Source organism: Crocuta crocuta, unplaced genomic scaffold (genome assembly GCF_008692635.1).
Source record: "Crocuta crocuta isolate KB4526 unplaced genomic scaffold, BGI_CrCroc_1.0 scaffold77, whole genome shotgun sequence".
Lineage (NCBI taxonomy): Eukaryota > Metazoa > Chordata > Mammalia > Carnivora > Hyaenidae > Crocuta > Crocuta crocuta.
In genome coordinates, this window is record NW_027532172.1 from 1,344,387 (window position 1) to 1,355,504 (window position 11,118).

The 11,118-nt window shown below is 58.2% G+C and overlaps 1 protein-coding gene across 5 annotated transcripts in view; it reads left to right on the forward strand.

Annotated features, from left to right (window-relative positions):
• Nucleotides 1–6,915, forward strand: part of FCHO1 (FCH and mu domain containing endocytic adaptor 1) — a 25,437-nt gene extending 18,522 nt beyond the window's left edge. For all 5 annotated transcript variants that reach the window (XM_077777083.1, XM_077777084.1, XM_077777087.1 and 2 more), the window contains 9 exons: nucleotides 2,297–2,409; nucleotides 2,499–2,586; nucleotides 2,730–2,838; nucleotides 3,807–3,962; nucleotides 4,294–4,426; nucleotides 4,566–4,765; nucleotides 5,705–5,760; nucleotides 6,095–6,259; nucleotides 6,646–6,915. In XM_077777083.1, coding sequence (XP_077633209.1) covers nucleotides 2,297–2,409; nucleotides 2,499–2,586; nucleotides 2,730–2,838; nucleotides 3,807–3,962; nucleotides 4,294–4,426; nucleotides 4,566–4,765; nucleotides 5,705–5,760; nucleotides 6,095–6,259; nucleotides 6,646–6,668 — 1,043 coding nt within the window. In that variant the 3' untranslated portion in view covers nucleotides 6,669–6,915. The remainder of the gene's footprint in view (nucleotides 1–2,296; nucleotides 2,410–2,498; nucleotides 2,587–2,729; nucleotides 2,839–3,806; nucleotides 3,963–4,293; nucleotides 4,427–4,565; nucleotides 4,766–5,704; nucleotides 5,761–6,094; nucleotides 6,260–6,645) is intronic.
• Nucleotides 6,916–11,118: the final 4,203 nt, after the last annotated feature.

The window sequence follows — 11,118 nt, forward strand, 5'->3', positions numbered from 1 at the left end:
GGCTGGAGGTGGCATTTGGGGGTAACTGAGAAGGTAGACTTGTTGGTGCGGTGGGGGGCGGGGCCAGCGAGAAGGTGGGTCCTCTGCGGTAGTGCAGGTGACAATGGGTAGATGGGCGGAGCATCGGTGGAGCTGGAACTGACTAGAGGGCGTGGCCTGAGGGGGGGGGCCCCTCCTCCTCGGTATGGGCGTGGCCTACAGGAGGAAGGAAAGGGCCTCCATGTGGGCGGGGTNGAGAATGTGGAGGACTCCGGCCTGGACTCGCCATCCCACGTGGCGCCTGGCCCCTCCCCGGATTCCTGGGTCCCCCGCCCCGGCACCCCGCAGAGCCCACCTAGCTATAGGGCACCGGCTTCCGAGTCGAGGGGGACACGGTCCCTGCCAGCATCGGACTCACCACAGCCCCTCGCCCCATCCCCGGGTCCCTGGGGGCTGGAGGCTGTGGCTGGAGGAGGTGAGTCCAGGAGTCTGAGAGTCATCAGAGCCCTGGGTGGGAAAGACTGAGCACCTACTGTGGCCAGGGCCTGAATGGGCGGCTGGGGACACAGCCCAGAACCCTCACCCTTGCAGGGACAATAATGAGTTGGACATTTAACAAGTGGAGGTGGCAGGTGCCTGGTGAGGGCTCAGAAGGTTGGGACCTCCCTGAAGAGGTAACATTTGAGCTGAGATTTGTTGGAGGTGAGGAAGGAGCCATTGGGAAGTGTGTGTGAGGGGGTTCCCAGCCAAGGGCAGGCACATCCTGTACAAAGGCCCTGTGGTGGGTAGCTGACGGGCCCTCTGAGGAACAGCTAGGGGGCCGGTGAGGCCAGAACAGAGTGAGGCGCCAGAAAAGGAGGGGGAGGAGGGAGTGATGTCAGCAGGGAGATGGGTCCGAGCAGGGTCTGGGCCCTGATGGGAATGACGTGGGTTTTATCCCTAGCAAGGTCTGAGCCACGTGGGGGGGCACTGTGAGCAGAGGAGGGGCAGCACCTGACAGCTTGCAGGCTCCCTCTGTCCACCTGGGGGGCATGGGTGGGAGCTGGAGAGCAGGGACGGGGCGGGGGGAGAAGTGGGCACGAAGGCACAGGGCTGAGATGGCAGAGCAGTCAGGGTGGAGGGCTGGAGGGCAGCTGGGCATTCTTCCTGGAGGGGCAGAAGGGGCAGGGATCGTGGGGCAGAAGAAGCCGGGGGCATGTTGCCACCGGGCCTTTAGATGCCAGGTGGACAGGGGACCCCGTGTTCTGGGGAGGCCAGATTGGGGCACCCCGTGCACAGCTATGTGAAGCAGGCGGGGAGGCCGCCCAGGAGAGGGAGAGCCTAGTGCTACAGGTTGGTAGGAAGAGGCAAGTGAAGGGGGGGATGGGCTCCCGGGGGCCTGAGTCAGAGGGCTGTGGGCTTCGACCACGTGAGGTGGTAACAGCAGTGGTGACAGGGGTGCTCAGCACCATCCTTGATTAGAGAAAGAGCCGGTTTGGAGCTGGTTCGAGGAAGGGTCCAGGAGAGTGAGCGTAGACCACGAGTGTAGACTAGTCCAGTCGTGTTGTCTGAGCTTCACGATAGAGTTGGGGTTCTCGACCAAGCCAGTTCTGCCCCCTAGGGGACACTTGGCAATGTCACCCATGATGTTAGATTGTCACCACTAGGGGGATGGGTACTAGGGACATCTGTGGGCGGCAGGGGGTGGGGGGTGCGGGCAGGCCAGGGAGGCTAGTCAGCACTCCACGGTGCACAGGACAGACCTCCCAGAGAGTGCTCCGGCTCCAGGTGTCAGCAGCGTGGCTGAGAAGCCCTGGGTGGCGGGGTGGGGGAGGAGCACATCTGGGGTGTGGGTGGCAGGGGATGTGGGTGGAGCAGAAAGCAGGGGACCCCGAGGAAGCAAGAGGAAGCTGAGTTTTACGCAGTCATTAGTCCATCTTCACGAGTGAGACTCAGACACAGGCCAGGGTGGGAGGCCACCTCATACAGAGAAGGTGAAGGTCATGGGCTTGCTGATGTTGGATGAAAATGCTCTGCCACTCCCCCCCCCCCCCCCCCCCCCACCCAGAATCCAGCCCTTGCTTGCATAGTCCCAGTTACCTCTGCTGGGGCTGTCAGTCTGGTGTCTGGGAGGCTCAGGGGCATGGATGGCCTCTGTGGTCCTGTCCGGTGCTTTCTCTGCAGCCCCAAGACTTCAGACCCAGGGGGTGTCCCCACAAATAAGCCTGACTCCCAGCTTTTGGGCAAGTCCCTTCTCTGGGGGGCGGGGGGGAGGCGGCTGGTGAGAGGCCCACGGCCACAGCATCTGAGCTCTGTCTGTCTAACACTCACTCCCCAGACCTGATGCCGGCACCTGCTGACCTTACAGCCAGAGACGGCCTGGCAGCCCCGCCCCGGAGACCCCGCACCAGGAAGGTGTCCTGCCCCCTCACACGCAGCAACGGGGACCTGGTAGGGTGAAGGGGCGCCTCTGGCGGGGGGCGGGCGGCACCAGGGCTCTGCGGCTGGATGATCACAGCCTGGCCTCTCTCCTTCCCCAGTCCCGGTCCCTGAGCCCCTCCCCACTGGGCTCCTCGGCCGCCAGCACCATCTCAGAACGGCCCAGCTTCTCATCGCAGACAGGACACGGTATGGGGGGTGGCCCCGGTGGGGGGGACCTCTCTGGGTGTCGCTCAGTGATGCTTTGAAGGCCCTGCGGGCAGAGGGTGGGTCCTGGAGCCTGGGACCCGTACCCACTCTGTCTGTCCCCCGTCCCTCCCCTCCGACACCAGGAGTCTCCCGAGGACCCAGCCCTGTGGTCTTGGGCTCCCAGGATGCCTTGCCTGTGGCTACAGCCTTCACTGAATACGTCCACGCCTACTTTCGAGGCCATAGCCCCAGGTATGCAGGGCGGGGGCCGGGGGGACAGTACAGACAGGGACAGGGACAGGGACTGGGGCCTGTGCATCTCGGGTCCAGGAGAAACAACCTTCTGGTGTGTTTTTTTCTTTCTTCTTTTTAAAAAAAATTTCTTTTTTGATGTTTTATTTGTTTCTGAGAGAGAGAGAGAGAGAGACAGCATGAGCAGGGGAGGGGCAGAGAGAGAGGGAAACACAGAATCCGAAACAGGCTCCAGGCTCTGAGCTGGCTGTCAGCACAGAGCCCGACGCGGGGCTCGAACCCACGAACCGTGAGATCGTGACCTGACCCGAGGTCGGACGCTTAACCGACTGAACCACCCAGGCACCCCTCTTCTGGTGTGTTTTCTGACCTGCTTTACTGTGGAAGGGTCTGGAACTCTAAGCCAAGCAACCAGGCCCCCATCCAAGGGCAGTGGGGACCACAGAGGGTGTTTGAGCAGGGGCCAGGCCTTGCTGTAACCACAGTTTAAAGCAACTCCTCCAAGACTTCTGCAGGCATCACATTGAAGGGAGCAAGAGCAGAGGCCAGGCCCTTGGCAGGGTGGGTTAACGGTGAGTTGAGGGGCCAGGAATAATCAGGGAACAGTGCTCAACAGGAAAGATCAAACCACAAATAGGAGCGTATTGGGCCTGAAACCCAAGCGGAGGACAGTAGTAGAACTGAATGTTTTGCTTGAGCTTCCTGGTGGCCTGGGGGAAAGGGGAGCTAGGGAAGGGGATGTTCCTGTCTCCTTCAGCCCAGTGTGGTTTCTTCCCAGTGCCTGGATTGCTCTCCAGGCAAGGACACAGGAGGGCAGGTTGGGACTGAGGATGCCGGGCGTGGTCAGGGCCTTGCCTCTTCTGAGGAGTGGGGGGAACCACCGGCTGCCACGAAGCCAGGAGAGAGGAGAGGGTGAGGTGCCAGGCAGAGCCCTGAGCCAACACGCAGCCTCCTTACCCCCTCCCCAGCTGCCTGGCTCGAGTAACTGGGGAGCTGACCATGACCTTCCCTGCTGGCATCGTGCGCGTGTTCAGCGGGACCCCACCCCCACCCGTCCTCAGCTTCCGCCTCGTGCACACGTCCGCCATTGAGCACTTCCAGCCCAATGCCGACCTGCTCTTTAGGTACTTTAGGAGGCATGGGGGGTCCGAGGCAGGGGGCGTCCCAGAGCCTCGTGGGGTCCAGGAGCTCCCTGGCGGGGTGAATTCCTGCTCTGTCTCCTGCGATTTGCTGTGTGGCCCTGGGCACACATTCTGTCCCTTCTGAGCCTCATTTTCCTTTTCTCCTTTGCTTCTCATCCCCCGAGGGGGGGTGGGGGGGCGGTCATGGTTTACCGGGCCCAAGGCGAGCCAGGGAATCTGCTTCTTTAAGAAGCCCTTGGGGTAGGTCAGATGCCGGGGGGCCTTGGAAAGGCGCCTCCCAAGTGGTTGGGGTGATTATTCCTGGTCTCTGTAGCGACCCCTCCCAGAGCGACCCAGAGACCAAAGACTTCTGGCTCAACATGGCGGCTCTGACTGAGGTCCTGCAGCACCAGGCGGAGCAGAGCCCAGCGGCCTCCTACTACAACGTGGTGTTGCTGAGATACCAGGTGGGGTGCGGATGAAGGAGGGGGCAGGGGAGGTAGGCGGGGGNCAGCGACGCACGGTCACAGTGGTGCAACAGCGCGCGGCGCGGCAGGACCAGACGGCCTAAAGATGGGTGCTCCCTCCCGTTCTCGCCCCTCCTAGTTTTCGCGCCCGGGTCCCCAGTCCGTGCCTCTGCAGCTGAGCGCCCACTGGCAGTGCGGGGGGACCCTCACTCAGGTGGCGGTGGAGTACAGCTACCGGCCCGGCGCCACGGCCGTGCCCACGCCACTCACCAACGTCCAGATCCTGCTGCCCCTGGGGGAGCCTGTGACCAACATCCGCCTGCAGCCGGCCGCCACCTGGTGAGGGGGTGCGGGAGGGAGGCCCAGGGAGGCTCCGCAGTGGCCTAGAACCCTCCCAGACCGTCCCTGCGTGCAGCAAGGTCCCGCCGCTCGAGTGAACGGTGAACTCCCCTTGCGTAGAGCCAAGGGTGACATGATTAACAATAATAATGTCGGACACTAAGAGCTTCCTGCATGTCAGGCGTGTTCCACGGGGTCTGTATACTCGGAGTGGCTCAGGGGCTTTTAGCAATTCCTTGAGGTGTGGACACCATCATTCCCATCTGTGGTTGTGGAGGTGGAACTGAGGCACAGAGGGGTGGGTGGAGTCACTTATCTGAGGTCATGCCGGGATTAGAACCCAGCCAGCCAGCCACTCTCTACCCTGGGCTATTTTTTTTTTAAAGTTTATTTATTTAGAGAGACAGTGTACGCGTGCGTGCGTGAGCAGGGGAGGAGCAGAGAGAGGGAGAGAGAGTGTGTGCTCACGCCTGCACACACAAACAAGCAGATCGGGAGGGGACAGAGAGAGAGAATCCCAAGCAGGCTCCACACTGTCAGCACAGAGCCTGACTTGGGGCTGAAACTCAGAACCGTGAGATCACGACCTGAGCCAGAATAAGGAGTCTGACACTTAACTGACTGAGCCGCCCTGGCGCCCCCGCCCTGGGCTTTCAGTCACCAATGTTGCCTTTGTTTTGTGCGAAAGGTAGAACCCGGCACAAAGAAGCCAGCCTTAAAGGACTTAAGTGTATGGTCTAGAAATGCCGCAGGGCTGTGGGGTCCTTGGGGACCAGCTGCTCTGTACCCCACACCCATTTTACAGATGGGGAAACCAAGGCAAGGGAGAAAGGACCTGGCTTGCTGGGGGCCATGTAGCTGAGAGGAGACCAAGCTGGGACCCTGGGCTCCCAGTGTCCTCTCTGGGAGAGACTTGACCAAGCTTTTTCTTGATTCCAGGAACCTGGAGGAGAGGCGGCTCCTTTGGAAGCTGCCAGATGTGTCTGAAGCAGGGGGTGAGTTATGGTTGTGCAGGTGCTCTCGGGGGGGTTCAGGTGGGAGGGGCTTATTTAAAATGGAAGAGAATAGGGGGTGTGCTGGGTGGAGAAGTGTGGGCATGGAGGAAAGCTTAAAAGGGCTTTGACAAAGCTGTGAGAGAGGACATGGGGGGCGGGCAGGCAGAGCAGGTCCAAAGGCCCTGAGGCAGAACTCCTTTGCAAATTACACACGGGGCCACAGGAGAAGGACACAGGGGCACAAGCGGCCCCAGATGAAAAGGCTTGGGAAGAGCCCAGGTCACAGCGGGACGGGGGCTGAGGCTTGCGCACAGCTGACCCCAGGCCTCCCCAGGCTCTGGCCACCTATCCGCCAGCTGGGAGCCGTGCTCGGGGCCCAGCACGCCGAGCCCTGTGGCCGCTCAGTTCACCAGCGAGGGGGCCACTCTGTCTGGCGTGGACCTGGAGTTGGTGGGCAGCGGCTACCGCATGTCGCTTATAAAGAGGAGGTTTGCCACAGGTATGCGCCCACCCCGCCGCCGCGGGCCCCTGGACCCAGGACCCCACCCCCTGCTTCTGCCAGGGTGCGGGGGGAGGGGGAGGCATTTGGGCTGTTGGGGAAGGTTGTGGGTGTAGGGCCCTCGAGGCCCCTGATGGTGGGCCCAAGTGGGGTGGGGTAGTCAGGGCCCCAGCGGGAGGGGTCAGGAGGGCCCCCCCGCCCTAGGGTGTCCTCGTAAGGACCCGAGGCAGGAGCCGAAAGCCCCACCCCATTCTCCTGCCGCCACAGGGGCTGCGGGGGCTCACGGGACACTGGGAACAGTGAATTACAGGGCTGCTTTGAGGAGGCCGGGGAGGCGCAGGGCGCCGCCTCCCGTCCTCCCCGCTCACACGGCGCCTCCCGCACAGGGATGTACTTGGTGAGCTGCTGAGCCGCAGAGGCCGACCGGCGCTGCTGGCCCCAGCTCTGCACTGTGTCCTGGTGCTCGCCGACGGACCCCCGCCTTCCTGCCGGACCCTGGGGTCCCCCCTCAACCCTGACTCCGCGGAGAGGAGCCCCACACCCCGCCTGGCTGAGCCCGAGGGTCACTCCTGCTCAAGCCAATTCCCATGCAGGTCCTTGGACTTTTAACGTTCTTTGAATAAACACTTTATTTTCTAATAAAATGAATAAGCCTTTTCCTGCTTCAGGAAGTTTCCTTCACATCGCAGGAGAGGAGAGGATGGGAAGCTCAATGGACGGGTGAGGAAGACGTAATGTCTCTCACGTTCCCCCATCACCCCCGCCCACCTGTGCAAGGCAGCGGCAGGGGGAGAAAAAGCCGGACACGGGCACCCCGAGCTCCATGGGCATCTCAGCTGGTGGAAGGGACAAGGACTAGAGCGGGATGTCGGACTCTTTCTAAGGAGAGGGCATTATAAATGGGGCTCTGAAGTATGAATAAGAGTTTGCAAGATGGGGATGGGCATCCCAGGCCAACGAATGGGGAGTTGTGAGTTCGGAGAGGGATCAGTGAGTCAGTCCACGAACACTGATTGACTGCCTACTGTATGCCAGGCTGCCTAGGCCACGGCTGTGAGCAGGACAAAGCTCTTGGAAGCTATGTGGCTATGAAGCCACATAGAGCCTGGGTTTAGAGCCTGCTGGGCCACCAGTGGCCGTGTGGCTTTGAGCGAGTGACTTGACCTCCCTGGCCTCTGTGTCCTCACCTGTGAGCCACCCGAGTCAGGGGCTGTAGGGAGGTTACAGACTTTAAGGAGCGCCCGATAGAGCAGGAGCACCCCGGCAGCGCTGGGCGCCGTGCACGTGGGCCAGGGGTGGGCTGAGCGGGGCGCCGGTCAGGCTGGGAGCCAGCATACTAGGTGGGAGGCCGGTGTGGGCTCAGCCGACCGTCCTGGATCCCGACGGGACATGTGAGGACCCTGAGCCCATGCAGATCCCGAGGGCCAAGCGGGCGGCGGATGGAGCTGAGGAAGCAGGAAGCGGGATTTGCCTTTTGCTCTCTCCCCTCCCACTTGGTTTTCCTCCAAAGAGAGAAGCCACAAGGAGTCGGGGCACGGGGTTGGGGAATCTGGACGTGCCTCAGTTTCCTCATCTGCAAAACGGGAGGAAATCCTCTAGCTGGGAGACGTCTGGGGAGCACCTACAGCTCAGCACACTATCATCGGTGCCTACGGGGGGGTCGCTGTCACGAATGGGGACATCCCAAGCAGCCCCAGCCCCAGCGCGCCCACTTTCTCACCTCCAGCAGGTACAGCGCTAAGACTTCAGAGCCACCTGAGGGCGACCCTCCCCTTGGGGGGGGGGGGGCCTCAGCATCCCAGCTGCAACTTCAGATCAGCTGTGGTTCCCTGGGGTCATGAGCCCATAAAGGAGCCAGTCAAATGTCCCATCCAAAGGAAGTGTCCCCTCCATCCTAAATCTGCACATGCGTGCGCGCTTGCATCCACGTGCAGTGGCCTCGGTCCCTCCAAGATGGTCCCTGTACTGGTCTTATGTGGCTGAGTAACTGGGGTGCCCATCTCCATGCGATGGGCCATCACATGGCCAGACGCCATCTTATTTGGCACCGCCTCCTTTCAGATTTAATTTCTCGTTCTTCAGGTCACAAGTGAGGCTGGGTACATTTTAAACCACAGAAGGCGTTTCCTGGGCGTGGCCTCCTAATTGACAGGCCTTCCAGAGTCGTGTGACACCACCCTGTCTCCTAGGAGGGAGTCCCAGGAGGGGGAGTCCCAACAGAGAGGGTGGGACACACATGGAAGTGGCCAACCCTGCGTGGGCAGGTTGTTTTTTGGTGGCTTATGGTGCCGTGGTCTCCTATGCCTGGGAGACCCCCAAATCTCAGTCTGGGGTATAGACTGATTAGGTCACTTGCCAGAAGTCACCCCCCAGTTGGTGAATGTCCTAGTCAGGTTTTTTTTTTTTTTTTAATGTTTTATTTATTTCTGAGAGAGAGACACACACAGCGTGAGCAGGGGAGGGGCAGAGAGAGAGAGAGACACAGAATCTGAAACAGGCTCCAGGCTCTGAGATAGCTGTCAGCACAGAGCCCGACACAGGGCTGGAACCCATGAACCGTGAGATCATGACCTGAGCCGAAGTCGGACGCTTAACCGACTGAGCCACCCGGGCACCCCAGGTGTTTGTTTTTTTTTAATTGAGATGAAATTCACATAACAGAAAATTAACTACTTAAAGGGAACAATTTGGGGTGCCTGGTGGGTCAGTCGGTTGAGCATCTGATTTCAGCTCAGGCCACAATCTCACCATTCGTGGGTTCGAGCCCCACACTGGGCTCTGTGCTGACAACTCGAAGCCTGGCGCCTGCTTTGGATTCTGTGCTTTTCCCTCTGTCTCTGCCCCTCCCCTGCTTGTTCTCTGTCTCTCTCAAAGATAAATAAACTTTTTTTAAGTGAACAATTCAGTGACATTTAGTGTATTCACAATGTTGTACCATCCATCATCTCCATTTAGTTCCAGAACATTTCCATCACGCCCAAAAGGAGATCCCGTCCCCATTAGCTGTCACTTCCCACCCCACCCCCTCAGCCTCTGGCAGCCCCCAATCTGCCTTCAGCCTCTATGGATCTGCCTGTTCTGTATATTTCCTATAAACTGAATCACACCATGTGGCCTTTTGTGTCTGCTTTCACTCACCATGTTTTTGAGGTTCATCCATGTCCTTGCTTTATTCCTTGTTACGGCTGAGTAATATTCCATCATAGGGGTTGCTAACCTTAAAAAGAAGACAGCCTGTTATTTTACCAGCAGAATGGGTTTATTCGGGAACGGTAGAGGAATTCGCAACCTGGGATGTGCGAGTTATGGCAAAACCTAGGCATGTCCAAGAAACAAGGGAGAGGTACGTTATTTTATGGAGAAGGAGGAAGCTGGGATGGGGTTGTTCCGAACTCAAGTCCATCGGAGAGAAGTGGGAGTTCAGGGGACAATTTTTTGTAGGAGGTGCAATGCCCATCCCTTCCTGTCGGGGTCGCTAGTTGATGATTCTTTCCCGTAGATGGTTCTGTAATTGACAGTTCTTCCTGTAACTGGTAGGGCTCACTCTTCCCAATGCACTTTTTGTTTTTGTTTCGGGGTGGATTTTTTTTTTCCAGCTTTTATTTAAATTCTAGTTAGTTAACATGTAGTGTAAATTTGTTTCAGGAGTAGAATTGAGTGATTCGTCACTTACGTAGAACACAAGCGCCCTCCTTAATCCCCATCACCTGTCTAGCCCATCCCCCTCCCACCTCCCTCCTTCAACCCTCAGTTTGGTCTCTATAATTAAGAGTCTCTTAAGCTTGCCTCCCTCTCCTCCTTTTTTCCCCCCTTCCCCTATGTTCATCTGTTTTGTCTCTTAAATTCCACAGATGCATGAAATCCTATGATATTTGTCTTTCTCTAACTGGCTTATTTCACTTAGCCTGTATTACCTCCTTTATCTCCATGCACCGACTACACTTCAGTGAGGTTCCCCTTTATCGGTTCACATGTCCCCATGTGGATCAAGCTCTTTCTCTAAACGCATCGCTGATCAAGAGTCAGGTTTTCGTCATTCAACGACCTCATGTCCCTCGGTGTCAGGAAGGGTCTTCCGTAGGCATCACCCCTAGGCTATTACACAGAATGGGAACCTGAGGTCACATTCGATGAGCAGGGGCAGGTAAGCGGGAGAACCCATATGTGGTCCATGTTGATCAAGACTGTGATCAAGACTGCAAGGGAGATCATCTTACTGGGCACATCATTTTTTACAACGGGTTGACAGGCAACAGTTACAACACCAAAACTAACATGACAATTCCAGACAGTCAAACAGTGTTAAGGTTCTAAACCAGTACCTAGATCGGAGAGTAGCCAACTAAAAGTATTTATCGGCACAGGATTCTCGTGGCTGGCTTGGTGGGTAGAGCATGTGACTCTTGATCTCAGGGTTGTGATTTGGAGCCCCACATTGAGGGTGGAGATTACTTAAAATCTTAGGGGCACCTGGGGGCGTTGGTTAAGCATCCGACTCTTGGTTTCAGCTCAGGTCATGGTCTCATGGTTCGTGGGTTCGAGCCCGACATTGGGCCCCACATGGAGCCTGCTTGGGATTCTGTCTCCATCTTTCACTGCTCCTCCCCTGCTCGCTCTCTTTCTCTCTCAAATATAAGCAAACATTTAAAAAAAAGAATTTCTAAAAAATAAAATATTTTGAAAATTTTATTTGTGGGGGGCGCCTGGGTGGCTCAGTCAGTTAAGCTGACTCTTGGTTTCCGTTCAGGGCATGATCTCACAGTTCCTGAGTTCAAGCCCCAAGTTGGGCTCTATGCTGACAGTGCAGAGCCTGCTTGGGATTCTCTCTCTCTGCCCCTCCCCTGCTACCATGCACTCAA